The sequence below is a fragment of the Talaromyces stipitatus genome, genomic scaffold (assembly GCF_000003125.1).
Source record: "Talaromyces stipitatus ATCC 10500 scf_1105507295549 genomic scaffold, whole genome shotgun sequence".
NCBI classification, from domain to species: domain Eukaryota; kingdom Fungi; phylum Ascomycota; class Eurotiomycetes; order Eurotiales; family Trichocomaceae; genus Talaromyces; species Talaromyces stipitatus.
Window position 1 is genome coordinate 1225228 of NW_002990117.1, and position 27508 is coordinate 1252735.

The 27508-nt window shown below is 46.3% G+C and overlaps 10 protein-coding genes across 10 annotated transcripts; 3 read left to right on the forward strand and 7 right to left on the reverse strand.

Moving 5' to 3' along the window:
- Window positions 1-723: 723 nt before the first annotated feature.
- Window positions 724-2194, reverse strand: TSTA_013100 (peroxisomal membrane protein (Pex13), putative; the record flags this gene model as incomplete). Its single annotated transcript, XM_002483393.1, has 3 exons — window positions 724-1535; window positions 1585-2082; window positions 2137-2194. The coding sequence occupies 3 exons, from the start codon at window positions 2192-2194 to the stop codon at window positions 724-726; spliced, it is 1368 nt and encodes a 455-aa protein (XP_002483438.1).
- A 365-nt stretch (window positions 2195-2559) lies between these two features.
- Window positions 2560-4778, reverse strand: TSTA_013110 (oxidoreductin). The gene is made up of 3 exons (XM_002483394.1): window positions 4515-4778; window positions 2889-4456; window positions 2560-2837 (listed from the first exon to the last, which is right to left on the reverse strand). Exons 1-3 carry the CDS (start codon window positions 4644-4646, stop codon window positions 2720-2722), a joined length of 1818 nt encoding a protein of 605 aa, XP_002483439.1. The 5' UTR covers window positions 4647-4778; the 3' UTR covers window positions 2560-2719.
- A 570-nt stretch (window positions 4779-5348) lies between these two features.
- TSTA_013120 (uncharacterized protein) lies at window positions 5349-6685 on the reverse strand. The gene is made up of 2 exons (XM_002483395.1): window positions 6265-6685; window positions 5349-6202 (listed from the first exon to the last, which is right to left on the reverse strand). Exons 1-2 carry the CDS (start codon window positions 6620-6622, stop codon window positions 5601-5603), a joined length of 960 nt encoding a protein of 319 aa, XP_002483440.1. The 5' UTR covers window positions 6623-6685; the 3' UTR covers window positions 5349-5600.
- A 1405-nt stretch (window positions 6686-8090) lies between these two features.
- Window positions 8091-12954, reverse strand: TSTA_013130 (ATP-binding cassette transporter, putative; the record flags this gene model as incomplete). The annotated part of the gene is made up of 11 exons (XM_002483396.1): window positions 8091-8307; window positions 8381-9667; window positions 9728-9842; window positions 9899-10201; window positions 10255-10417; window positions 10482-11209; window positions 11266-11499; window positions 11554-11833; window positions 11892-12103; window positions 12162-12699; window positions 12748-12954. The coding sequence occupies 11 exons, from the start codon at window positions 12952-12954 to the stop codon at window positions 8091-8093; spliced, it is 4284 nt and encodes a 1427-aa protein (XP_002483441.1).
- A 1105-nt stretch (window positions 12955-14059) lies between these two features.
- On the reverse strand, window positions 14060-14526 carry TSTA_013140 (uncharacterized protein; the record flags this gene model as incomplete). The annotated part of the gene is made up of 2 exons (XM_002483397.1): window positions 14060-14187; window positions 14298-14526. 2 exons carry the CDS (start codon window positions 14524-14526, stop codon window positions 14060-14062), a joined length of 357 nt encoding a protein of 118 aa, XP_002483442.1.
- Window positions 14527-16766: 2240 nt separating this feature from the next.
- TSTA_013150 (ThiJ/PfpI family protein) lies at window positions 16767-17825 on the forward strand. Its single transcript, XM_002483398.1, has 2 exons — window positions 16767-16915; window positions 17048-17825. The coding sequence occupies exons 1-2, from the start codon at window positions 16897-16899 to the stop codon at window positions 17719-17721; spliced, it is 693 nt and encodes a 230-aa protein (XP_002483443.1). The 5' UTR covers window positions 16767-16896; the 3' UTR covers window positions 17722-17825.
- A 657-nt stretch (window positions 17826-18482) lies between these two features.
- On the forward strand, window positions 18483-19806 carry TSTA_013160 (alcohol dehydrogenase, putative; the record flags this gene model as incomplete). The annotated part of the gene is made up of 3 exons (XM_002483399.1): window positions 18483-18690; window positions 18745-19593; window positions 19654-19806. The coding sequence occupies exons 1-3, from the start codon at window positions 18538-18540 to the stop codon at window positions 19804-19806; spliced, it is 1155 nt and encodes a 384-aa protein (XP_002483444.1). The 5' UTR covers window positions 18483-18537.
- Window positions 19807-20010: 204 nt separating this feature from the next.
- Window positions 20011-21450, reverse strand: TSTA_013170 (uncharacterized protein; the record flags this gene model as incomplete). Its single annotated transcript, XM_002483400.1, has 2 exons — window positions 20011-21042; window positions 21124-21450. The coding sequence occupies 2 exons, from the start codon at window positions 21448-21450 to the stop codon at window positions 20011-20013; spliced, it is 1359 nt and encodes a 452-aa protein (XP_002483445.1).
- Window positions 21451-21992: 542 nt separating this feature from the next.
- On the forward strand, window positions 21993-24258 carry TSTA_013180 (uncharacterized protein). The gene is made up of 8 exons (XM_002483401.1): window positions 21993-22047; window positions 22123-22281; window positions 22330-22413; window positions 22467-22573; window positions 22624-22746; window positions 22806-22932; window positions 22994-23704; window positions 23759-24258. The coding sequence occupies exons 1-8, from the start codon at window positions 22006-22008 to the stop codon at window positions 24071-24073; spliced, it is 1668 nt and encodes a 555-aa protein (XP_002483446.1). The 5' UTR covers window positions 21993-22005; the 3' UTR covers window positions 24074-24258.
- A 230-nt stretch (window positions 24259-24488) lies between these two features.
- TSTA_013190 (C6 transcription factor, putative) lies at window positions 24489-27363 on the reverse strand (the record flags this gene model as incomplete). The annotated part of the gene is made up of 7 exons (XM_002483402.1): window positions 24489-24877; window positions 24982-25244; window positions 25317-25736; window positions 25784-26702; window positions 26776-26981; window positions 27038-27125; window positions 27198-27363. The coding sequence occupies 7 exons, from the start codon at window positions 27361-27363 to the stop codon at window positions 24489-24491; spliced, it is 2451 nt and encodes an 816-aa protein (XP_002483447.1).
- Window positions 27364-27508: the final 145 nt, after the last annotated feature.

The following is a 27508-nucleotide window of genomic DNA, read 5'->3' on the forward strand; positions in this document are numbered from 1 at the left end:
TGATAACTTATTAGCCAATGAATGCTTATGAGCAACATTCAGTCGATGTGGACATTAATATATCAAGCCCTAAATGTCAATTGATGGTGCATCCGTAGACATCATAGCTGCTACCTACAGGCAATACAATTATATTCGAAATTTGATAATATACATTCATAATGAACAAGCACTCTCAAATGTAAGATATCTTAGCGAAGATAATGTCCTGAAATGACGCCGTCCTGACAACTCCTCGACCGTCACCGAGAACAACTCGCAAAAACATTTCCGAAAACAGCAAAAACAACTACGACGATCAGCTATACCAATCGACCAATCCAAGGAGATATTTAGTCCAAGGATGGACGTAGTCTAAAGGTAACGATTGCACAATCGTATAAATATACGAATGCATGCATTAGTCCAAGATGGTACGCGCCAAGAAACAATGAAAAAGAATGGACTCTGATACCGACCTGGGGAGGTTCTGGCCTAGTAATTCATCTCGGATGATTACATAGTCTGAGTCTGCTGTGTCTAGTGGCTTATCTTCACAAGTGGCTCACCCTTGGAACTTTTAGACCATTAGATGATCGCAAAATCGGAAAAGAGATTGTGTATATAGATGTAAAAAAATTCATTAAACTCGCTCTGTTGAAACCAAAACCCGACCCATACAGAACAGAAAACGAAAGACAGAATACATTATGCTCATGTGCACGCATCATGAAAAACGTGGGGTTATGAACTATTAAAAGCGCTCTTTTGAAAACTTTCCGCAGTGATATCTCCCAGTTTCCCGGATATAGCAGGCTTGACAGTGTCCTTTGAAACAGAGGTCATGCTTTGCGATCGCTGGTTTGCGCCGCCGTCGACTTTGGTGGTCATTGTGCTGGTGCGACTGCCGGGCGCGCTGGTCGCGGTGCCTGCGGTAATGGCTGCTTGTGCTGGCCGTCGTTGGATAGTTTCGAGATATGGACTGGGTAGATAGCCAACGCCGCCGTCACGAGCACGGCATCGCCACCATTCCGATGGGTTGCCCATTGGGTCTGATTTGCTGAGGACAGCGACAATATCGCCTTTCTTCACGGCAAGATCAATTCCGGCTGTATTTTGGGCATCAGGAGTATAATCATATAACACGCGGCAAAAGTCTAGCTTTGAAGGATCGAGAGGAGCACTTTGGATCTCTCCATTTGGTCCCATAACTGCCTGTTGGCGACGGGCTTCTTCTTCCTGCGAACGAGCCAAAGAACGAATAAGTTTGCCCATTAGATACGGCAAACCAAAAACAGCGAGAATGAACATGAAAAATGGTTTTCGGGAAGGTCGCGGAGGAGCAGGGCTGCCATCAGGTAATGTCGCTGGCGCAGATCGACCGCTCAAAAACGCAGAAAATGCAGATGGGGTAAGTGAAGTTGCATCAGCTGGCAGAGGACGGCCGGTCAGCTTCGCGACTAACGTTCTGAACCATCGTATTAAAGTGAAGATGCCAAGCACGGAGCCTAATGTGTTGCGGAGGTTTCCGAATTGTTCTGCCACGGATACCATTGCTAATCCAGTCAGTACGTATTTCGCGTAATCAACAAGAAAAATACTCACCAAAGAACGAACTATGTGTGGCCATATAAGTACTCTCAAGCATTTGCGCAAAACCCCCAAAAGCGCCCACAATACTCTCAATCATCTGAAACGTCGCAGCGGTGCTTTGACTGAATGAATTCGTCAAACTGTTCGGATCATTGGGATCACCTGGCATGCCGGGGTACATCCCGCCCATACCACCCATGCCTCCGTACATGCCACCATAGCCTCCGTAGCCGCCATACATGGAACCGAATCGCGAATATGGTGATGAGTAGCCTCCGTATCCGCCGTATGTGCTGTAAGGAGTTGCGCCGAATCTGTTTGCGCCGTAGGGAGAGTATGTCGATGCTGTTCGGTTGACGACTGCATTGAGACTGTCAGGTCGAGAGGGTAGACTGGGTGTGGAGGTTGATGTTGTTGATGGTGCAGATCCGGTTATGGTCCCTGCGGCGGGTGCCGATGTGGGCGCTGCAGGAGTCATGGTTGAAGCGCTGGGGGTAGAAGCAGGTAATGCTGTTGAATTCCCGTTAGTCAACTCAGTCACGGCGCAATTATTGACGTCCCTACCTGTGCTTGCTCCGGCAGCAGCTCTCTCCCAGGGCTTAGGTGGCGATACAGACGCCATGAGTGCGTTCCCGGTGTGATTACAGTGGACCTCGCATTGGTATTCTGGCGATCTCTCAGATAAGTAAATATATGTCTAACAGAGTAGCTGCGCAATGAGACCGCGGCCAACAAACTGGAGGTTCGAGTAGGAGAGGTCCGGTAATGGTTAATGATAACGGTGACTTCAAAGTCGAGATGACCGAAGATGGAGAAAGAAGACGGCTGGTCTTGGCGGGGAAATATTTCTAGCAGTTGATTGGGCGGTGGGATTCCCCAGAGCATATGCGCCGGAGTTGCCGAGGATGTTGTTTAGCCACCGTTCACTGCCGAGATCAAGACTTTATTAAGGAGAATATCTCGACTCCTACAATTAATTATCAATGTTATGGACAGTGCAATCACATGCGATGATATCTGAATGATATAATAACCCTAAGACAAGGCTAATACTCAATTATCGTGAACTATTAGCTGTACAACTCGCTATGCAAACAATCTATCCCAATAAACGCCAATAAATCTATGCGAAAAATTCTGGCACAAATTACAACTCGTCATGCCGCGGCGGACGGGGGATCTGGATCTTCCACTGTCGGGGTGGAACTGGCAGGCCCAGCCAGTAGTTCCATAATCGGCTGGATTCAAAAACAACCACTTGCCATCTAAACACCCTGTTAGGACTCGATATGAGACACAAGAATGGGAAAACTTACGCGATACGGGGTATGGTCAACCAACTCCTAATGACCCAAACAAATGTATCTCGGAATGCCGTCCATTCTTGCATAAACGCTTCCGAAATCGACTCGGCTTCCCCGGTCCTTTTTTTCCATGGAAGCTCCTCGTCCTCGTAGCCATAATCGTGATCTTCATCCACGATATGCAAGTTGGAAATACCGTCCTTGTAGTACCGAACCACTTTCTCGGATTCACGAAGTTTGGCAGGGAGGGGTGATGATGAGACTTCCGGATGAATCACGATACGATCTTCATGACCGGATTCAACAGCTTCTCGGAAACTATGCACAGCAGCGATACTATTTGAAATGCGAGCGTATGTGTTCATAAGGGCGACCAATTCGGTGCGTCGCAAAGGCGGGTTGTCGACCTCATCATTCTCGTCGTAGTCAAACAGCACCTTTAGAGCAGTTCCGTATCCGTTGACCTGCAGTTTGCCCCATAAGCGGCATTTGTCGCATCCAACGCAGTCCATAAGACGACTAACGTTACGGAAACGCTGGCGGAAGTCCTCCTTGAGATCCATTGCATATTCATCTTGGAACATGAAATTTTCGTCGAAAATCTGTGGACGGCTGTGCAGTTTCTCCGTAAGTGCTAGTAGCTTCTGCTTGGTGGCTAGGTCCTGATCAGGGTCAAAGGAACAGAACTTGTACTTTTGCAAGTAATTGTGCAACTTGGCAACAGCGCGTGAGACGAGAGCATAATTAAAATATAGATTCGAGATACGTTCTGGATGGTTGTGCAAACGATCTTTGTAGCATTGCACGTTCGGGGCCCATTCGTTTGTAGTGCTGTTGAAATATTCCCAGCAGAGATGAGTTGATATCGAGGCATGCATTCCGCTAACCACGCGATAAAATACTCGCTTCTCAAGGCACTCGTCATCCGGCTCTGGTTGTGGCTGTTCTCTTTGAAGGACATTTCGGAAATCATTGGCAGCCTGAACTTGCAGACCCTGCAGAGGAGACAATTGCGAGGATGGGGAAGATGATGGCTTTACAAAGCAATTCTCGCGATAAATCGCATCCCAAACTTGATGCGAGCCTTGGCCAGCATAACCCGTGAATCTCTCGGGATTATCCAGTAAACTGACATAGTCACCTTTCGCCGAAGCTCCCTCATCTTCGGGAACACAGTAATCTCGTTCGTCACATTCGTCATCATATTCTAAAACACAGCTTTCGCCGACATTATCACCCAGACTGCCTTGTAAAGGTCTCTCGCTAGGGCGCTCTTTTTGCTGTTGTCGTCCGGGATGATGGGCACGGGGTCCTTCGAGTTTACTGAGTTCCTCAATTCGCCATACCGGTGGTAAGTCCTCTTCGGAATCGATTGTATTTACCGCACATGCAATATTTCCACACATGCTAGTCTCGTCATTCCAAAATGGGCATGCTTTATTGTATAGGTTTAGTCGCCAGTATGAGAAGAAGTCGTTGTCACGAGTCACGGATTTGAGGAGAGGGTGAATTTCATCGTTGAGCGAGTCAATTGTTGCATAGGATGCGCAGGTATCGGAAACGGTGGATTTGGCGTCAATCTTAGAGAAAAAGATAAGTATGCGAGCATCCTGGTGCGGAATTGACAGGGATACTTACAGCGCAGAGGTTCGGCGCAAATGGCGACGATTCCTTCGGCTTGTCCGCAGCGCCATGAGCTGGGACAGTCAGCAGAAATACTGCGAGAAAGAACTTCTTCGCAGAAGACTGCATCTTTGCGCGTGCTACCATCTGTAGCAGGTATATGCACGTCTGCAGGAACTACAGATCGAGGATGACGCCACAGGCCGTTAATATCTCTGAGACCGGCAAAAGAGCGTAATGACTCCAGGACGCGCAGTATGGAAACGAGATGATCAGATCTTGAAAATAATCAAATGAGCAGAAATGGCCTTAAAGAATGAGAGACAGACAACATGTTGCCTTGATTACAAAATCTGGCCATCTGTCCTTGTTGCTCAGTGGCGGTCCGATAAAGAGCTGCTGTCCAATCAGAGACCTGACTGATAATACTATGGAGCATACTCAAGCCGATAAGGAATTCGTCCTCGAAGGACTCGACGACGCTTCTCTGTTCATCGCTACCACGTTCTACAAGACTACGGTACCTATTGAGTGATTTTTACTTTGTTTGATACTGTTTGATGCTTCTTGCATTGATTTTTGAGATATCTATACAAGTTAGTGACCTTTCCGTGGAATACTCTTTCCCCGGACGAGTTCGCCCGAGGAATTCCAGATGTCGGATCGCCAACATGTCATGCTCAAGGGAATACGGGGATATTCTCTAAGTGGAAAACGGTCGCTGCATAGTAAGTAGATTCAATCTGCTGACGGTGTAGTTGTTTCAGTAGTCATACTGTCGTATTTAGGTTGCAACACTTTTCTCCGAGCATTGTGTGACACAACATGATGTTTATATCTAACACGTGGCAGGAACCGTCGATTAATGAAGCTAGTTTATTGTGACCTTTCTCGTTCATCTCTCGAATGAAGCTCTTGAAGACCATCTCACTACGTTTCTATTGCTGACTAGGCGAATCTCATTGATTTTCAGGACATCGACGGATGGCTGCTAACCCTAATCTACATAGCCCATTGGGATAGGCCCGCGATTGGATATGTATTGACGATGGAATATTTGATACCTAAGTATTGATAGCTATATGGTAAAATGGCTTGATGTTACAACCTCTCACCATCAAAGTCATGTCCCTCCTTCATTTCTCTCAGCCTCTCCTGCTTGCTCCCCGCCAAATCCTGACTAGCCTGTATATCAACATACGGATCCCCCAAAATCTCCTTAAACCCCAAAGTGCTTGCGGCAAACTGAAATATCAACTTCTCCACCTGCACAGCATTCCGGCTTAATCCATGATCATCACCGTCAAACAGCTTCAACTCCTTCTTTCCAGACTGTCCATATGACTCAAACAGACTCTGCGAACAACTCGGCGACAGACATGTATCTCCAGTGCCATGTAGTAGTAACAAGGGTCTAGGACTCAACATCGCAACACCCTCTGTACGCGCAGTCTGTGATGCTACAGTTGCCACACCCGCTACGCGAGTAGTTTCTCGAGCGGCAACGGTGAAACAAGGACTACCACCGAAGGACCATCCAACTAACAGGAAGTGTTTTGAGGAGAATTCGGCGGCGAGGTAGTCCATTGCAGCGATTACATCGGCGGAGCAGTAGTTTGTTTGCGCCGGTTCGCGGTAGTCAAGTCTTATGCAGGGGATGGAGAGGAGCATGGCGAGTTTATCGGCCAGGGAAGGGTATATACCTTTTTCCCAAGTTTAGTAACTGGACTGCATTTAACTACCAGGTCTGAGATATCACACATACCAGCAGGTCCACTAACACCTCCACCCGCACCACTAATCAGTATAACAGCAGCCGCTTTAGCATCGTCAGCCGTGTATTGCCGTGGCTCGTGCAGAATAGCAGGAGCTTCGTGGTCTCGCGGATCAAAGACTGCAATCCGGACGGGACGTGCTATAGATGGCTTTACGCCGTGTTTCTCAACTTCTGCGGGGTGGATTGGGCCCGGGTGTTGAAGACGCGGGGCTGTTGTAGCCATTATTTGTCTGGTAAATAGCGGATATTTGGGCTGGTTAGGACCTCGATGATTGGTGAAGAATGAGTGAGGTCTTTTTGGATGAAATCTGGCAACTTTCGGGATGGTCTGGAAGGCAAATCGCATGTGGCTTTATACATTTGACTACCTAGGTATTCGAATGATTCGCTAACAAAGGTGAGTAGGTGCATTATTTTATTCTACTCTCCGGACTGCTCAGAGTTACAATGTTATGTATCGCCCCTTGCCCTCTACACTTACACATTGTGATATCACTCTGACGCGCCGGTACCTGGCCGTCACATTTGGACCTTCAATAAGTTGTGTATTGCTAGAACTGTTGAGGCATAAAAACTCTTCTAGATAAATTATAACCTACCGGGTACAGAAAGAAGTACGTTGAGATGAACCATTGATGCAACACCAAACCCGTGCTCGCCGGGTAGGGTTTTGGTGCACGTAGCCCTACCTTCCCAAATAAGGAATAATAGGGCTCAACTCTATTCTGATACGGCATCGTAAAACTCCCACTTCCGGCTGATGGTATTATCTTCGGATAGGTCAGTACATCTTTCTAGAAGAGTATGGAATGCTTGTTCTGCTGGAATATTTCTCCAATAGTCTTTGGCTTCCCTGCTCTCTTTACGAAGCCTCTCAATAAGCCGCATCACAATTTTCTTAGTCACCACCACTTGAGCTTTCTGTGAGACAACTGCTAGGAGAGGTTCTGGCATACAGTTCTCTACAATAAAAATCATAGTTTCCTGATCGATTGGGTTGTCCACCGGTCTTTCTAATGCGACCCAGCCTATGAGGATATGTTCATTATAAGCCGCCAGAATGGATTAAAAGCTTACTGGATTTACCATAGACGCCCACCTGCAATATTGCTATGATATCAATTCTTTGAGACGTTTGTCTAGCGCATGGGCCTCATTCTGCCTAAATTCCCCGTTTCCAGCAGAATTCATTGCGGGAGCGCAGCCATGTACTCTTCCAGCGAGATTTGCGTATCAACCCAGCGATAGCAAGCATTTCACTTACTGCAAAGTGTGGAAATAGTGGCTTAGGGTGCACATAATGTCCCAGCCACATATGGGTTAGGACTGGGATGGTGGTTATTTCCGAAGGATATTCAGACATCTTGCAGAGTGTATAAGGCGAGCAAAATCTCTCATTGCTGAGATGGATAGTTTTGCGTTATTTGGGTAACACGAGATCTTTCACCTGGGCACAAATGCATGTTTAGGCATTCATATATTACCTTACTTGGCCCGATAACAACCAGACGATGGCGGCATTTTAAGCTGTCATTAGGCTTGAGGGAAGAACATCTCCACTTGAGGTGCAAGTCACTGTGACACTAATATAAACTTGGAATCTTGGAAAATATCATGTTGATACCATAGTTGTAACTGTCGGTGCATGTCGAGCTGAGTTGGCGATGCAAAGACCCGTGGATGTGACACGCAAAGAGGGGGAATCAAATTGCGCTACACTAGCAGGATTTATTCAATTCTGGGACGCTACTTAAGCATAACTTTAGAACGCGAACTGCTATTGAACCGACTTGAATTGGTCATTATTCCAAACACTATGAGCTTCTATTATCCCTCATCGAGGAGAACAAGTCCGCCTCTTGCAACACGTCCGATGGCGTCCCCGAATGGATAATCTTTCCTTGATCCATGACAAGCACTCTATCGTATTCCAAGGCGGTCTCTAGTCGATGTAGGATGGAAATCACAGTTTTCCCACGCAGTCTTTCTCTGATTAGATGCATTATCCTGGTTTCCGCCTCCATATCGATGCTTTGACAGATAGTTCTCAGCAAAAGACATTCCACACATGTAAGTCGTGATTAATCAAACATGGGGAGCTTACCTGCTTGTAGCTTCGTCGAAAAGAACAATCCCACCAGGCCGGTGTCCCGCACTGAGGATAGTTCTAGCCAATGCGAAGAGCTGCATTTCTCCTGCAGATAATGACACTTCGTTCATTGCAGTCTGAAGGCCACCAGATGCCTCAACCTTCTGTTTGAGTGCACAATCATTGAGAATGGACCAAATGTTATCATCGCTGGAAGTTCGCTGCGGATCAAACGCGTCTCGGACTGTCTCCCCATGTATGTAGATATCTTGCGAAATTACATGGAAGCGTGATCGTAGTAGGGACGGCTTTACGCCAGAAATATCAATGCCATCAATTAGGATAGTGCCCTTCCGCATTTCCATCAGCGAAAGTAGTGTCAGCATCAATGTGGATTTCCCAGAACCACTGCGGCCACAGATAGCAATCTTCTCCCCGGGTCGAATGGCGAGGCTAATTTTATCTATGCTCCAGATAAATTTGTCGGTAGCTGATGTGTAGCTCGAACTGACATTTTCAAATTTGATTTCGCCGGACTCAGGCCAAGATGGAGGCACATTGGTCGGAGTTGTCGGGTCTATCTCCGGCGGTGTCTCTTTCTTGAAGGCCTCGATACGTGCAATGGCGCCAAGAGACACCTCAAGTGCAGTCCAGGACGTCAATAGGTCGGTCATAGTTTGTCCAAGTGTAGTAAGATTCAAGAATGCCACACCAATAGCCCCTAGACTTGTTTTGTCTCGAATGCCGAGGGCTATGCCCGCCACGGTTACTGATAGGCCAGCTACAACGAGATCTAAGGTCAGCTGCAGCCAGCGTTGTACTGCGTATAGTAGGTAGATCGGCTCTTGCGACCTGTCAAGCTGCTCATGAAATTCACGTTTGAAAATGCTCTGCCATTGATGTGCGCGGATCGTTACTAGACCTGCGCATGCCTCTATCAATTTCGTGTGCAGACTCGCTTTGGACTGTAATTCATGCTGTCGAAGTTGTTTTGACGTGCGCAAATAAAAATGCTGAATAAGGTAAAGAGCAATCATTAGAGCTGGTAGTATCGCCAGGGCATATACCGCAGCGACAGCAACTAGAACTACCTGGATCACGCAAGTCAGAAGAGCTGAAATCGTGTTGAAAAGATTTAGTGGCAGCGACATGTCAATCATCATGATATCTTGGTTAAATCGATTCAGTAAGTCCCCTGAATCTGTAATACTAACGAAGCGAAACGTTGCGTTCAAAACAGTGTCTAGTAATTGCCGATGAAGTCCTACTCCTGAAGCGGGAACAATTTGAAGAAGGAGGTGCCTGGAAGAGTGTTAGTAGAGAATAGCTCACGCGTTTTAGGCAATATGAAGAGCTACCGACCCTAACCATATGCATAACATCACAAGCGGTAGAATCTGAAGCATGGCGTATATACCAAGCCAGTAGCCAATTTTTCGAGACCCGTTATCTTCAGACCACCATTGCGCCCAGATATCTTTGTTCGCGTTAATTGTCCGCGTGCATTGTAGTTCAATTGGGCTTGGTACTTACCAGGAAACTTTATACAAAACGCGAACGCCAGACCGAATAAGCCGAAAATGAAAAGATCTCCAACTCCGATTGCCCTAAAGTAAGTCCGATAGACAGTTCGATCGGTTACAAGGGAGGCTGGTTCCGGAGCATCGGATTTCTCACGCTTTGTTGAACGTACGTTCACATTGTCGCTGGACTCTATTATTTCAGCTTCGTCTTCTACCACATACGATATCATCCCGGCAACTGCAGCTTCACATGGTGGTAGACCACTAGTTTTGTCGATTTGATAGACTTGATCTGCCATCGTTGCCCAGCGTGCTGGAAATGAAATTAGACGCAGTCAATGAATTCTAATCGACGGGAGGACATACCATCTTGGGATGTCTCAATAACAGTGATTTGGAGCGATCGTAAAAGCCCATTGGGACCAAATAGCTTGTTTCGAATCTGTCTAGCTGTCTTTCTATCCAGAGCACTGAACGTATCATCTAGAATGATGATATCAGGTCGGAGAGCAATAGTTCGAGCCAAGCCCTAATTGTCCATATTAGTGAGAGTAAGTAATAGGGCAATTCATGCCAGAGGAGAGAAGTATTACCAGTCTCTGTCGCTCGCCTCCACTCAGACGAATCCCTCCACTACCGATAGTATCGCCAGGCCCCTGTGCGTCTAACAACTCAGTCAACGCACAAGCATCGATGATCTTGCGGCGCCATTCTTCATCATCGGAAGCGCGCCGGAACGCATTTTCAAGCAGTGTAGCGTTCTCTAGCCAGACACTCTGACCACAGTACCCAATCGAAGGACTGCTGATTCGGACTCTGCCAGCTAGGCATTCGACCTCACCCAGAATTGCTTTCATTAGAAGAGATTTTCCAGAGCCGGTAGAGCCAGTAATAACCACATGATTCCCCTTGCACACTTTTAGAGAGATGTCATGTAGGTATGCTTCAGTGGTCCAGCCCAGTTCGACCTTTTCGATTATGACTGCGATATCCTGTGCCATCTCAGCCACGTTTGAACTTTTGCTGGTCATTACGTTAGCGTCTACGGTCATTACATCAGAAGACGTTGGGGCAGAAGGAAGCTGCCGAAAGTCCAATCTGTCCGGTTTCTGGAAAAATTCGTTTAGCCGATCGAAAGAACCCTTAGCGGCCCCAAAAGAAGGGAGCAATTGCAGAATGCGTATCAATGGTGACGCCAAGAGACTGATAAGTATTAACGAGCTGAACAATTTGGAGGAATCGAGATTGTGCTGAGAGGATAGCGTGGTTCCGATGTATGCACCAAAAACAAGAACCGGGGATAGTGTCAGTGTAATAAAAGCTTACTTTATGATCAGCTGGATATGCCATTGCATGAACCTGAAGGTTTCTACTCACATGACAGAACGCTGCTTACTAACAGCGTACGGAACTTCTTGGATGCAGCGAATTCTCTAGCTCTAAGTGTTTGTATTGTAGAGCTGACTCGCTGCTCAGATCCTGTCGTTTTTATCGCTTTAAGAGAGGATAACATCTTTCTAGTAGTCCCTATCCTCTTTTCTGTAGCTGCCATCCATTTCTGTTGCTGCTTACCGGTTGATTTTCCGATAAATGTCGATATTGTAGTGCTCACTTTGCTATGCTGTCAGTATACTGAACAACCAAAAGAGACCCCAAGGAATGTACCTATTGCTAACCCAAGTACTGTCAAGCTCGAGGGCCCTACCTGCCGCCATAACAGCCAGGTGGCTATACCTGTTTGTAGTAATCCGCCCCATAGCTCGTGAAGATATATTATTGATGATGAGATACGCTGCGAGTCATTGATCGTGAGAGTCAAGGCCTTGGATTCTAGTTCCTTATCTTCACGCAGACGTAACATTTTATCAAAGACCACGTCCACCAAACCGCCTCGAATCATTGTGACCGACTTGTATGTCATGTGAGAGTACCAACTATTCGAGATCTATACCAATAGTAGGATTCAGAAGGGGCAAAGCTGCATATGAGATCATGGTACTTACAGAAATGCCTCCATATACGAGCAAAGAAGCGCCTATCAATCCATATCCATTGTTCTTCGGTGCGGAATTGTCTGATAGATACTGGATCAGAGCAGTAGTGAGAAATGGCTGGGCAAAAGTGAATCCGGTGAGACAAAGTCGAGGCAAGACAGGAAAAAGAAGATAATGGCCCAAGGACATTAAAGTCCGGCCAGGCAGACCGAAATAAGAATCTGAAATCAAAGCTTGTGTCAAATCACCAGCTAGTCTCAAGAGACTAGATACGCTTACCTGCATTCTCTACAGATATGGAGGAAAATCGAGCGCTTAATCGTGAGGAGTACAGGTTTTGATCAATCGGTTGCAGATCTGACGCAGCAAGTTTGCGTCTATAACCCGTCCACAGAAGGCGATTTAACCACAGGAATAAGCTGCGATTGACAAAGCCAGCAGTTTCTTCGTTGGATCTTTCCTTGATATGGGCGTCTTTTGAAGTTCGTTGTTTGCCACTATTTTCCAGCACTGCCATAACTATTTGCACAGCCAGTGCTGCGAGTGCAATTGACGCAACGGTGTGATATGTCTCCAATGACCAGTATGTTCTTGTTATAGCCGACCGAAATAGTACAGTCAGACATAAATAAAATGCAAGAAGGAATGAAGGGCGATGAGATCGGGTATGCTCGTAATGAGAGAGAACTGCGATGGCAAGAGAAGCAAGAAGTGACAGAACGGCCGCTGGAATAGAAACTCGCGTTGTTTTGCCATGATCAGTCCCTATAAAGACGAGAGAAAGAAGCTCCAGAGATGCAAATATGGCGGCAGTGATCTGTACTTCGGTTACCAAATATTCCTCAAGATTATAACTTAAATATACCAGCTTAAGGAAATACAGAAAACCTCGTGTACATAACGCAGGTCTTCGAACTAGCACTGATAAACGAACAGCAGATCCAGCTAGTAGCAAACTGGACGGCAGCAGAGCGAAGAAAATCTCCTCGAAGAATAGGGTAAAATCAAACACCCTTCGACAGGAAGATACCGCGGGGCCAAACGCCCTCTCTGCGGCAAAAGTACACGGCATCGCGTGCACAGGCAAATTTTCCACTTGATATTTCGAGGAGTTAGAGAAACGTGTACAACCACGCCTTGGGAAAGATGAAGTCGGCTCCCGAATCAGCTACTGTAAGAACGCGAACGCCGCACGCGACTCTAGAAGCTGGACCCTGAGCTAGTCTCTCCTGGCACAAGACTGATATGTAGGACCCGCCTAATCACACGAGGGATACTAAGCAACAGGATGTTACTATGCACAGCCCCTGGATTATTTAATAGTATGATAAGACAAAGAATAGAGATGCCTCTTATCTTTTCAAGGTTACATCCACTAATATGGCATAAGTTTCAACAAAAAGCAGAAAACCGCAGTAATCATTGATAATGCCAGTCATACCCTAAAAAGAGGTGTGGGGACTCTAAAAATGCAGGAGTTGAGCAAAACAAGGCGTCGTTGCTCAGCGATGCCAGTGATATATTCACTGCTCGTGCTCTAGATATTCTTGGTGATAGTCTAACAATTGACAATTCTCAGCGAGGTGGAGAAAGGGAAGAGAAGGGAATATCTTGTGTCCGACCTGCATACATAGATGTTTTTCTAGACTCCTCGGGACAATCTGCGTGGATATACTACTGTTATCATCTAATCGGATATGGTTCCTTGCCTTTTCTGCCTATGACTATATTTTCATCTGCGACACCGAGCTCGGGAACACGTGTGGTTTTGAGATAAAGGATTCTCAGCTATCCAAGTCTTTTACAATCTTGACATGGAGCTACCTTCGATGTTCTATGACCCTGCAACTGTATTTAGAGAAGCAAGGAAGAGAAAGAGAGGGTGTTCATATGCGCAATTATATAGTTAGATTTGTGTGTTCTCTCTTTACCTTACCCATTACTATAATGGTTCGGACTGAGGAATTCTTGAAATTGAACTGTCAAATCACACTCTCCTAAATAAAACTGGAAAACTTGTAGAAATCCAAGATGGTCACCTGAAGCTGTTTCTCTGGTGGCAGGGGTTGAACCCTATATATAAGCTTGCGAGGAAGGTTTTGCAACGCTCAGAATTGTTGAGCTTTTATCCGAATTCGTCAGGAATTTTCAAAGCCTTCGCTCAAGGAAACCAGTACCTAATCAGACCCCAATGCAATTTGTCCATCCTCTGAAAGTAGCTGGCGTCCGTCTCTCCATCCTCCTTTGGTTCGTCGACCTTCCTCCAGCAGCTCGGGTGGCATATGCCGATGGCATTGGTGTGCGCCTGGTCACATTCGTTGTCAACCCTATCTGTGCGGCAGACGTTACAGTTTTCATTCGTCTGCCGTACGCAATCATGAGTGTTGTAACAGCCATAATCGTAGCAGAACATACGCCCCCTCGTCGTCAAGGACTTGTTGAGGTTGTATGTCACCAACCAGTCGCCCGCGGGCTCATTTTCGGGAAATTTGAGCTCGGGGTTGCGCCTGTTTATTCCTTCTGCAAAGAGAACCATAGCGTATGGGGGATCAAATACAATTACGGTTTCTCCGGTCACGGACTTTTTCATTTCTGCTGTAGCCGTAACTTCGTTGATGGCGATGTGCTCCCCGGGATTCGGCATTCGGCACTGTTGCCCTTTCTATCTGTTCCTTGATGTGCTGGGCTGTTTCCGGATCGTAGCGGGTGTCGATAAAGTATAGCTTGTCTGTGCCCGCCGCTGCCACATACGGAGTATCTGGCGCCAGGACCTGGAGACCGTACTCTGTTTGGGTACTTCTGGCACGTAGTTACCCCGATACTCGTCTCGAAAGGTTGGCGAAATGAACGATAGTGTGGGGAGCATTACGGAAAAGAGACAAGGCGCTTGTAAGATTTGTTTCCTATATCTATTTGCGCTTCTGTATATATGCTGCTTTCATGAACTGTCCAGGCCGATTGTCCCTAGATGTCCTATTTATAATAACCTTGGAAGATAAGTAATCCATCGCTGGCGGCCTCACTATGCGATGATAGTTGGCATCAATCTGTTATCTCAAGAAAACAGGCAATTGTTGGACACCGCTCGAAGCCGCTACATTTGTACGCTGACATCTGCATACGCCGGTGTTTTTGATGCTATTCATGTTGTTGGTTCTGCTGGTACTGTTGCCGCCACGGAACACTTGATATTATTGGTACTATTGGTGCTATTGACACTATGGATTCCGTGGGTCTCACTCCTACCATCAATGCTGTTGCACTATCAAAGTTGGTGGTGCTATTAATGCAGTGAATATTAGTGCTGTTGGTGTTGTTGGCTCTACTGAGTCTCTTGATATCTTCTTTAAGCTTGGCCTAAAACTGAATTTTGAGAACCTTGGTTTGATAATTCCAATTGCCGTTTCTATCATGAGATGCACAGAGACTATAGGCGGAAACTTTCAAAGGGTTAAAAGCAAGTTGTGGATCTGCCTTCTTGAGCAACTATGTCTTTTTGGGATGCGATATCATGCCTCACTATAGCGTAGTAGAGCTTATGTCTGCATACATTCAAGGCTTCAATCCGAATGGGTTCCTATGGACTAAGAACTAAAGGGAAGGTGCAAAAGGCGAACGAGTGGTTGCACAACGAAATTGCCAGCCTTATCAGGACTTCCAGAGTTTTTAACTCGTCATACATACCTAAGTATCATACAATATACATCCAGCAAACCTGGGGATAATAATTTTGCTGTATTCTACAGGAAAAACCTTGTAACAAGGCCATAAGCTCAGATAAGTTCGAAGCTAAAATGTGAAGCTATGATGCGAGACAGGAGGTCGATTCTCAATGATTCGGGACTATAAAGTCGCCAAGTTCCCTAGGAATTGAACCATAGTATAGGGTAGTTCGGGTCTGCTCTACCTTCGAAGAGCATGACAACGAAATCTTCATGGCCCTTGCTAACTGCACGAGATCTGCTTATGTAGAAACTCACGGTATCTTTTCTGTACGATCCTGTTCTGCCGCTGACGCCTCTCTCTTCGAGAATCATGATGCTGCTTTTGACAGCGAGACAAATAAAACAACGATCGAAAGCATGGCTTTGCAAAATATATATCCCCAAATTCGCCTATATGGCACTGGCCGCTAAAGCAACCTGAGAATTCTGGATCTCACGGCTCAATCTATATCTTTGACAGAATTTTCCGTCAGACTACAGAGGCGCCGGACTACATATGTATATGGTATACCCATGACTTAGTCGCCTATAAAGATTGTTCATATATATGGAATATGTATAACAATAATAGTAAATTGGCTTTAAGGGATGTTCACGTGATAGACTGTGCAGGGTGCGATTGCTCCAGATGTCAGAAAGGTATTGTTATTATGTATCATCCTATCCAGAGAAATTAAAAGGCGGAAAAGCCGACTTCCAGGAACAAATCTTTCCGGACGAGCAAGATCCTTTCTCTGGTTTACTTGGATCGTTCTTCCAATGTTTTACTGGATAGGTGCGACTAATCCATATCCGGCTGAATTATCCTCTATCACCACGAGAGATATTCTTCCCATATAAAGAGTTAGGGCCCGGGTCGAGCTATTTTAGCTTGTAATCGATTCGCCCAAATTTCTTTCTTGCCCGCACACGAACTGCTTCACCTAACTGGAAAACCATACAACGAAAATAAACCCTCTCTCAGTGACGTCTGATTGGCTGGAAATTACAGTTCAGCTCAATCTTGGGTCCGGCTCAACCTTAAGCTAGATTAGGACTGAATGCACAAGATCGATTGGTTAATCTGGCCCAGAACCCCACTAGTTTCGACCGTATCGGGAAATTTGATGACCTAGGTTGGCGGGGCATTTCTATTGCAGTTCCTAGAATGGAGGGGGTTGATGGAAAGTTGTTCCTTCTCATCTAGCTATATAATTCAACTGTTGTATGCTCTGGTTGACAATTGATCAATTTATTGAAAAGAGGGCAATTGGTAGACGTTGGATCGCAAGTTACGAAATTTCAAGAAAATGTCAGGTGAAAGTCCAGGTGAGTCATCCTTTCAGCCGATGTCTTAATCAGCGATTAAATCACGAATCTACAAGTACCACTGATATATCCATAACGTTTCCAAAAAAAAAAAAAAAACCAAATAATATGAACTATGCTTACCACTTATAGAACCCCCGGTCCATTGGTCCGTCGTCCTCTTCCCAGGCTTCCAAGCCCTCGACGTCTTTGGACCTCTCGACATCCTGAATCTAGTCGCTCGCTACAAAAAAATCGAACTCTCTATCATCGCCGCAACCCTAGACCCCGTATCAACCGATGTCGCTCCACTGTTTCCTGGAAGACAAGACGTTTGGAATCTCGCCGGATCCAAAATCGGACAATCAGTCGTACCAACACACACATTTGACTCTCCACCAGAGAAGATTGAAGTGCTACTCATACCCGGTGGAGGTGGTACGCGCAGTCGACCATCAGCCGAACCAGTGGTTGAATTCATTAAGAAGATTTTCTCTTCTATCCGATATTTACTCACTGTATGTACGGGTTCGGGTCTTGCTGCTCGAGCGGGTGTGCTAGATGGTAAGCGGGCGACTAGTAACAAGCGTGCTTGGAAGGAGGTTACGGCACTTCGTACGGAACCTATATGGGTTCAACGGGCTCGTTGGGTTGCGGAGGGGAATATTTGGAGTTCATCTGGAATTAGTGCGGGGATGGATATGATGTTTGCATACGTGGAGTATATCTGGGGGAAGGAGTTTGCGAATACTATAGCCAAGAGGATGGAGTATATCCGGAATGAGGATTGGGATAATGATCCTTTCTGGGAGGTGATGAATGAATAGGGTAGGTATATGTTGTCATGGATATTAGCAAGGACCGAGCAATTATTACAGGCCATGTTTGAGATTGTGCCATTGAGCAAGTGGGAACAAAATTTTCTTCGGAACCAATTTCTGTTTTTGTCTACATAGACGCTTAATATTTTATCCATGATCTTCTTCTTAGTCGTGACGAGCACTATCGCATATATGACACATCACTTACGGAGCTTGGAATCTCTCTACAGGTTTCGTAATCTTCTCCTTTTATACTCCTTTATTCCCATTACAATTAATAAACACTTATTTAAGCACCTGTGTCCACCATCATTTCAAAAGTGATGAGTTGCATGGAACAAGACGGCCTATAGGGATACTATCAGGGGGAGCATCGAAGTGGCAGAGTACCGGAAGTCGGGAATTGAGCCTGCGATAGTATCAATGGAGAGGGTCGATCTGAAGGTGCTGCGTTGATTTGGCCTATGGTCGAGGGAAGTTGTAAGTTAGCAGGAAGCCTGGGATATGTTGGAGGACATTGATTAGTATTCCGACAAAGAAAGTGGTACCTAGGTAGAGAATTACGCCGTTTTAGCACTCTTCCCCCACATGTTCTATCTAGGTAATGGATCGGGTATATTCCATAGGACGTACTCCACATAGTAAAAATGGTCGGGATGATATTCCGAACTCCCTTTGTTCTTTGTTCTGGCTGTAGGCATCACGCTAAATCAAATTTGGAGCTATATCACTGTCCTTGACTGGGCCAGAAATCACAATAACAAAATGAATTCCAATTTATCAAATGTACTTAACAATTTTTGAACATACTAGGGCAAAAATATGCAGGCAGTATTAGCAGACAAACACATCGAGACACGAGCATTAGTGGTGGAGAAACCACAAGGCCCTTTTGTTCTACATGATGTCATCTTTGACGAAGTGCGAGATGATGAAGTACTCGTTGAAATAAAATATTCAGGTCTATGTCATACAGTGTGTTCCCCTACAGAGTCGTGATATATGTCGGAATTGACAAGATGAAATTAGGATCTAGTTGCCCAACAGGGGCTAATTCCGTTGGCAGGTTTTCCCGTGATCCTCGGCCATGAGGGAGCTGGTATTGTTCGAAGGCTTGGAGGGTGTTTGAAAGACCAGTCATTAAAAGTGGGCGACCATGTTCTCTTGAGCTTCAGTTCCTGCATGAACTGCTCCTACTGCGCTCAAGGCCAAAATGGCTTATGCCCCCAGATGCATGCCATCAACTTTACAGGTACTCGACTCGCAGATGGGAGCAACCCGGCAAGTCTAAGAAACGGCACTAGTATTCGGAGCAAGTTCTTTGGACAATCATCATTTAGCAAACTTGCTGTTGTCTCTGAAAATTCAATCGTCAAATGTGAGCTGTCTGATGAGGAATTTGCAATTATGGCACCGATGGGCTGTGGGTATCTTACGGGTGCGGGAACGGTAATGACAGTGCTGAAACCTCGAAAGCAGAGTACTTTAGCCATTCTGGGTATGGGAGCAGTCGGCTTGAGCGCTTTGATAGCTGCGAAGGCTATGGGAGTTCAACGACTGATCGCGGTTGACATTTTGGACACAAAATTGAGCCTGGCAAAATCTCTTGGAGCTACTGATATTGTCAACTCCAACAACATTGAAAGCCTCGGGAAAGCGTTACGAGAGCTGGCTAGGAATGGTGTTGACCATATTATTGACACTACTGGGCTTAGCTTCATGATTGAGGAAGGGATCAATGCTCTTGGCCATGGAGGGAGCTTTGCAATTGTCGGAGCACCCCGTCCCGGCGGAACTATCACGATTGATCCTCTTGATATGCTACGTTCCTGTAAGCGGATAGTCGGTGTTGTTGAAGGAGCATCGAATCCTGCTACGGTGAGTACTAAAAGCATCGACTAACCAAAAAAAAAAAAAAAGCTGCTAACGATATACCAGCTTATTCCGGAGCTAATAAGGTTACATCGCGAGGGTTTATTCCCAGTTGAAAGGCTGTCACGGACGTATTCAGTTACAGATCTTGACATAGCTATTGAAGATCTAAAAGCAGGAAACATTGTAAAACCAGTACTATCATGGGAATCTGTATAGTTAGATTTTCCATATTGAAAACTACCATTTAATGATGGATAAAGCTCAAAACTGTGTTCTACTTTTAACAATGACCTTCGATTCGTCAGTACCTACTGTTTAAGAGGTAATGTTTCCAGAGATACATGAAACGAATGCCCAAAAACCTCGAAATAGTATACCAGAAAGAAGACTGTGACAAACGCTCCTTATCGATGTAAGATATCAATGAATCTGCTCTATGGGACCCCCCTCTGGCAGGGACGCCGAGTCTAGGAATGCTCCGTGAGCCCGCAGGCAGTCCTGTACCTGCGTTACATCCCATAGATCTTTGGATCCCCTCATTGACTCAAGCCCCGCTGCGACTCCTGCAGCCTGCCCTGTGGCGAGGGCAGTTCCCATTACCCGCACTGCGCTGCTTGCTTTTTGATCTGCATCTATACATCTTCCAGCTGCAAACAGGTTTGGCGTGTCAATACTCCTGAGTGACGCAAGCGGAATCTCGAATCTCCCTTTCGGAGGGTACGTAAAAGTGCTTTCCCAGTTCTCGTGCTCGACATCATGAAACTCAAAACCCCATGCACCAATCGCAATAACATCGGAGAACCTGCGATCAGACATTATGTCTTCTTCTGTAAGTTGGTACATCGAATTCATGTGCCGACTCTCCCGGCAGCCAAAATTGGGTCCCGTGGAGACCACATACATGTCTTCATGTCCTGGCAAAGTGCGCAGAATTCGTAGATACTCCTGGGCCTGCCTTCTTCCCGACTGCTCGGCCGCTGTAATGCTCGCTGAGCTCCGCGTGTCGTAGTATGCAGAGGGCAGGAATGCAATCACGTCTCTTGAAACTGGCATATGGAGCAGTGCTGACCCATTTTTGGGAAGTATTTGGCTAAGTTCTGGCGCTTTTTGTTTAGCAGCAATGATTGCATCACGCCAGGTAGATATAGAGGGCCTCGCATTTTGATCGATGCCACTGAAGCGGACTGAGAGGGAACCCAAATTCAGTGTGCCGTGGTTTCCATATCGTGTTGAAGCACCCGCGAGGTAGGCCAAGTCGCAATCTCCAGAGCAGTCAACAAACGCGTAAGCAGAAACCCTTGATCGGCCTCGCTTTTCTTGTATATCAATCGAGACGATCGTATTTGACTCCGACCGAGTAGCGCCCACGACAGTGGTGTGCAGAAGCACGTCAATATTGTAGTCTTTCATGAGATCATCGAGAACAAGCTTCAAAGCCTCAGGATCTACAACCTACATAATGGCAATGTCCCGATTAGCATTTTTGCAAATAAGGGTCATTACGCGAAGAGAGAGACAAGCGTTCATACGTACTTGAAAAACTCCCCGGATTCGCACGGGAGATTCTGTGGTCCCATTGAGGGCACGCAGCCTCTGTCTCAGCTCTTGCCAAATTCTTCCAACCGCCTGTCGTGGTTTCTCATCCACCGTGAAGAGGCCGCAAAACGCGCACACTCCACGGTGAGTGGCTGCACCGCCGAGACAGCTCTCCGACTCAATAATGAGGATTGTGGCATCTTGAGCAGCCTGCCTGGCCCCAATAGCTGCTCCAATACCAGCAGCACCCCCACCAACAATGACAATATCGTACGGCTTAACGGGACTGAATTCAACAGTCCCGAACTTGTACATGTCGAGCATCTTGAAATTGAGAGAGCCGTTGCTCGCTTTACTCGTATCCAAAGAAAGGACGCAGGAAGAGAGAACGGGGGAGAGAAAAGCTGTATAATGAGCACATAGCCAAAATTTCCCAAAGAGATGGCAAATGTAAATGTAGCTATTCCAGCCAGGAGTCTTCTTTGAAGCTCGAGTCGATCTTCCGGGAACCACCCCGACATTCGGGATGACAACCCGAGACACCGCTGTCTGCTTTATGGCATGTTCCCCAGACGCCAACTACGGGGCAGGAAAATAAAAGTGGAAATATCTCAACGATTCATCGAGCATGAGATCTCCGCGCTGGGCGACACTGGTCCAGACCGTAGAGAGATCTAAAGTCCCCATGGAGCTATTCCGGGGTACATAAAATTGCGGAGGTGGGGTGTCTCCACGGTTCCTCGTATTTTTCTACGTATATTCGGAATGGAATCCGAACAGGGCTTGTAATTGGCTTAGAAGCTTGGGGGCAATAGCTACGTGTAATATTTAAAGCTACCACCAGTTCCGTTATCTCGATGCCTGTAGGACGCGCCAAGGATGAACGAAGTACTTGCAGCAACCATGGAGCAAAATCTCAATGTAAGTCGCGATCGCGCATTTGTCGTCATGTCCCTTACGCTCTTTTCACGTTCTTGTACTGACTACTTACTACAGGATCAGACTCGGCGGGAGTTGGAGCAGGAGCTGCACACGGAAATCATCCCTGGGACGGAGATTATGACAGATGTGAGCACTCACCACTTTGTCAAGTCATCCCAAGGAGACCACTCCGTGCTGGTACCTCAGCCGAGCAACGATGAACATGACCCTCTGGTAAGGGAATTAAACACATGGAGCCATGTCATTCTAATCTTCTTCCAGAATTGGGCCCAGTTTTGGAAGCTTTGTACTGTCTTCTGCGCTATGCTGTGCGCTCTGGTGCAGGGCATCGGTCCGATTGCCTTGGTAAGAATCGCGAACAGGTCAAAAGACGCGAGTGTTTTGGCTGATGAACTTAGGCTCCTATGTTTCCATATTATATGAAAGAATTCCATGCAAGTCAAGCGGAAGTCGTGGAACTTACCGGAATCACCATTTTAGTGCTAGGCTTTAGCAACTTCATCTGGTATGTGATGAATTCCCTTCGCAACGAATTTGGCACTGATATCTCCAAAGGGTGCCGATCCAGTCCTGCTTTGGGCGACGCTCCGTGATGATTATTTCAACTTTGATTTGCTTGGCCAGTAGCATCTGGAAAGCAAAAGCCACATCGTATTCAAGCTTTCTGGGTGGTTGTGTGTACGTATCTTAATCAATTCAAGTGTTGGGGGACTCATCGTTGACCATACATCCAACAGTCTGAATGGAATTGGAGCAGGCCCTTCTGAGAGTACTCCACCGACAATCATCGCAGACGTGATTTTCCTCCACGATCGAGGCAAGTACGAAACGTTATATTTCGCAACTTATTTTGGCGCCTTACAGGTTGGTTTATATAGCACTTCCAAGAAAATTTACCATCTTATTAATAGTATCAATCCTATAGCTTGGCCCTATTCTCTCTGGCAAGATGGCAGAGTACACCGGGTTACCGAGCTTCTGGTGGTTAAATGCTGGTCTTCAAGGCTTCGCAGTGCTTTGTTTCATCTTTCTATTTCCCGAGACAAAATACAAACGCGGACTGGTGGATGGCAACACCACCGCCAAACCACCTACTCCTGGCGATAAACACTCAAAGTTCGAACAGTTGGAAATAAAGAGCGGATCTTCAGATCTAGAGGAAGAGGGCACATCTCAAGTGCAACAAGTCGATCATCTATGGCTAGCCCAAGGCAAGCCGTCAAAGAGCCAGTGGAAACTATTCCAATCTTATGAAGGCAACCTTCTGTTAGAGTTATGGCTCCCATTGAAGGTGTACTTCTTTCCTATCGTTCAATTCGCTGCCTTGGTTGTAGCATGGTCCTGCTCTTCGTCACTGACCCTTAATCTTACCCAATCGCAAGTCTTTCATGCACCGCCCTATAATTTTGGCGCTTCGAAAATTGGGTTCTTCAATTTTGCGATTTTCGCAGGAGTCTTGATCGGTCTATTCACAGCCGGCCCCTTGAGTGATCTTTGTGCCAAATGGCTAACAAAGAGAAACCACGGTATCAGGGAGCCTGAGATGAGATTGCCGGCTATGATTCCCTATGTTATTATTATGATTATTGGTAATATCGTTGTCGCCCTTGCATATCAACACAGCTGGGATTGGAAGGTACGTCAAGTCTTCGTTCCTTTATTTTTAGGACAGAATTCTCACCTCATTTAGATTGCCGTCATTATCGGCTATACCTGCGCTGGAATCCAGCTTGCTGGTCTCCCAGCGATTGTATCCACCTATGCTGTTGACTCGTATAAACCGGTTGCAGGCCCGCTGTTTGTGGCAATCACGATTACCAAGAACGTCTGGGGATATGGTTATTCGAAATATCTCACCAAATGGACTATGAGCAGTGGATACATTGCTCCAATTATGACCAACATGGCTCTGATAACTCTCTGGTGTCTGTGTGGTCTCATATTTTGGTATAGGGGGAAGTCATTTAGGAAGTGGACAAGGGATTCTAAAGTACACACCATGTGAAATCAGGATAACCTTTCTAGTGGATGTCTCAGATAACGTGTTATTTTTAACATGACACTTACATGGGTTCAAGGTTCCATAACTTCTCATTATGATCTAAGTTACCTTCAACAATACACGATCGATTCTTCCAGTCCTATTGAGATAGACCTTCATCCTTGGAAGTTGATTCCTTTTCTATATCGAAAAGGTCACCTAGACCAAACATCCCAGATTAATATAAAGGACAGGAAACTTGTGAGTACGCCCTATTTCATGGTCGGTTGTTACTTCTGCTCCTAGCTCGATACGAAGCTAACTGGTCTCGGGGAGCTACCTGTTATATCCCAGTGCTTGCAAATAACAGCTTTTATCATGTTCGTTACTGTACAGTTGATGGAATAACATATGTATCCTTGTCAAGTTCTCATAAAACTTATAGTACATTAAACGGATCAAGAAAAATACATTCCTCTAAACCAATCTGCTTATAATCCAAATTCCACGCCCCAGTCGCGTCATCTACATTTGTGTAACCCTGATCAAGTGGGAAAAATGTCTCAAATTCGGCCAGGTTGCCCTGCCAATTTTGCTGCTGTTGATCCTGCTGAGCCTCGCTTCTTTGCTGGGAGATACTCGGCAGCTTTTCGTGGAGGAACTCGAGTGCCGCAACGCAACGCTGAGCAGACCGGCTATCATTTTGATAATCGCGAAGAGTTTGGAGTGCGCATGTCCATGATTCTTCGATCTCTTCTTCAGCGACTTCCCAGGGAATATCGGGCCGGAGGCGGATTGCTATGAGGACTGCAGCTGCGAGGTACACGTCTTAGGTGAGTATGAAGTCAGCAAATATTTTAATAAAAAGATAGCGGAGAATAAACTAAAGAATAGCTGTTGAAACTGAAAGGGCCAATGAAAAGAATTCTTACGTAGAACACTGAATAGCCACGACGGTTTGCGACCCCAGGATCGTTCTATTGTGAACTGCTTATGTATGACTGCAATAAGTTCTCTGGCCGACTTGACGCATAGAATGGAGCATTGTAGTGCCATTCGGTAAGTGATCATATCGCGAGTTGGGATTTGTGATACAGCATAATGATCTGTCGACGAAGCCGTCTGATCATTTTGGGAGTATATGCAAAATTTGGCGAAGATGGGCCGAAAGAGGTAGATTCGAACATGAAGAAATCTATAGCGGGGGTTATTGTCATGGAAATATCCTTGAGCAGCTTGAAGATGTGTGGAATAGAATAATACGCACCTCGCCCAAAGGATATAGCTCAGCCTGCAAAACACGGAAGGTTGCTCCTCAGTTGGTTTGGCGTTAAAATCTGGATTGATTTTTAAATGATCTGGTATTGACCTACACCATTTCATCAGGTCGTAATCAATTTGGAGCGTGGACTCGAAACCCATGAAGGATCGCTCAGAATCATTTGCACACTCGATGCTCTCATCTGGATAGAAGGACAACAGTATTTTATGCATAATCCCGTAGAGCTTAGCGGAGTGTACAAAGAATGATAACGTTGATGGGCCTGTAGAAACTCGCCCCAAATTCTCGGCTGGTTCATTACTGGTACTGTCATCACAGTCCTCGCCGATATCCATCGGCAATGGCACTGAGTCTGCTAGGGAGACTGACACCACGGGAGGACGGCCAAGATTCATAGAAAGCATTCTGGAGTCGATTTAGTATCATCTTGAGCGAACAGCCTGGAGACATACCTGTCAATCATTACGCAACCGTGATATACCCGCCTGACAGTCTCCCTCTCTCTCGCACCCTGAACAGTTCTCTCACTCATAGTTGAAGTCCGATGAAACCCCAACTCGTGGCAAATGCGTGTGGCTACTCCAATTGCTCCCCACGCCTCATGAGGGCTTCCGATACTTTGTAGATACTGTCCAAACAGTAGAAACGCCTGCACCAAATGAATTGAGTGGTTTGAAGAATCTAACGGGTCAAACTGCAAACAATCTTTGGCACGAAGAAAGAAAGTTTTTGCGGTATTCCGACGGCTTCCTTCCTCTATTGCATCCGAATACTGACAAGCTAACGCAAGAACCATGTTGAAAATGCAGACCGCGGTAGGCTCATCAGTATCTGCCCCGGACTTATACGTTGCGGACGACGAGTTGCTGGCCAAATCTCCCGTCCAGATGCGGTGATAGGTCTGCATAAAGCCCCGCTTGTCCAAAAATGGGTAGAGTGGGTATACATACACCCAATAGGTCTGCAAGAGATCATCTGCCAATCTCCGGGGTGGCAAAACGTAGTCAGAAGCTACAGGCTTCTTTGCAGAGCGGCCTGATAAGGGCTGCCGATGACCGGCGTTTGTAAATGTTTGATAGCCTTCATGCCCACTTTCTGGAGAGACTCCAACACGTGCGTTGATTGCTTCACGAATCTGCTGCATGAAAGTCGCGGCGGAGGAGGTTCCATGGAAGCCTTGATTCTGTCGTTCGCCCGTCACAGCCCCTACGATGGCGCTAACACCTGTGGATCTATCATGGATGGAGGTGAGTTCATCTCGATCAGGAATCGTAGATAATCCAGGGGATGTCTGCAGTATGCCTTGAGACGTAGAGAATTGATCTCCATTTGGGTGATTTGGTAATCGAGGTGCATCTTGGTGATATATATCTGCTTGATGGCTTAGGACTGTGGGTTCTTGTATGGGTACTTCTGCGTTGTTCTTCGGGACTGAAATTAGTACAATGCACCCCATACCCCGAAGACGAATAAAAAAAATGGAAAACCCTTACATTGTAAGGCAATTGAGGGCTATCGCTTTGCGTTAAGACAGAAAGTCGTCGTTCTGGAGGTCTGGATACAGGTAGCTGGGATGCTGGTCCAGATATAGGCGCTGCTGCATTTTCGTGCTCAAGACTTCTAATTCTCCCTTGTAGCTGCTCGACAAGCCTGCGGGAAGTCGTATTAGCCTACGACTTCCATATGATCGCTCTTCTGGGCCTTACTGTCTCATGCCCACCCAATCCTTCCGATCAGCATCATTGTATACACACTTCTCCTGAGGCCATCCCTTTTTCATGCATGCGGCACAGACTACATTGTACCAATCAGCTTAGCTGCCTCTTTCGCCCCCAATGCGGCCATTCTTCATCATTAGCTGCTTACGGGGTTTGGCTCCATCACACTTGATCTTTTTGATGCGACATTCGTCACAGGCCAGTCTTGTCTTTCGACGCTTCGTGGGAGGTTCTTCTTGCTCTAGATGGGCGACACCAGCTGTAGGGCTATAGTCGCTCGGAGAGGGTTCCCGATCGATGCTACCTCGTGGCATGGCTTTGAGATGCAGGCTGACCGATGGGGATACGAATGGCATCCTTGTGCGGATCGATCCCGAGAATACGAATATCTATATTGCTCAGAATTAAGAGATCCGAGTCCGGATGTCGTGCGGGATATCGATCCGAATGATCGCATCA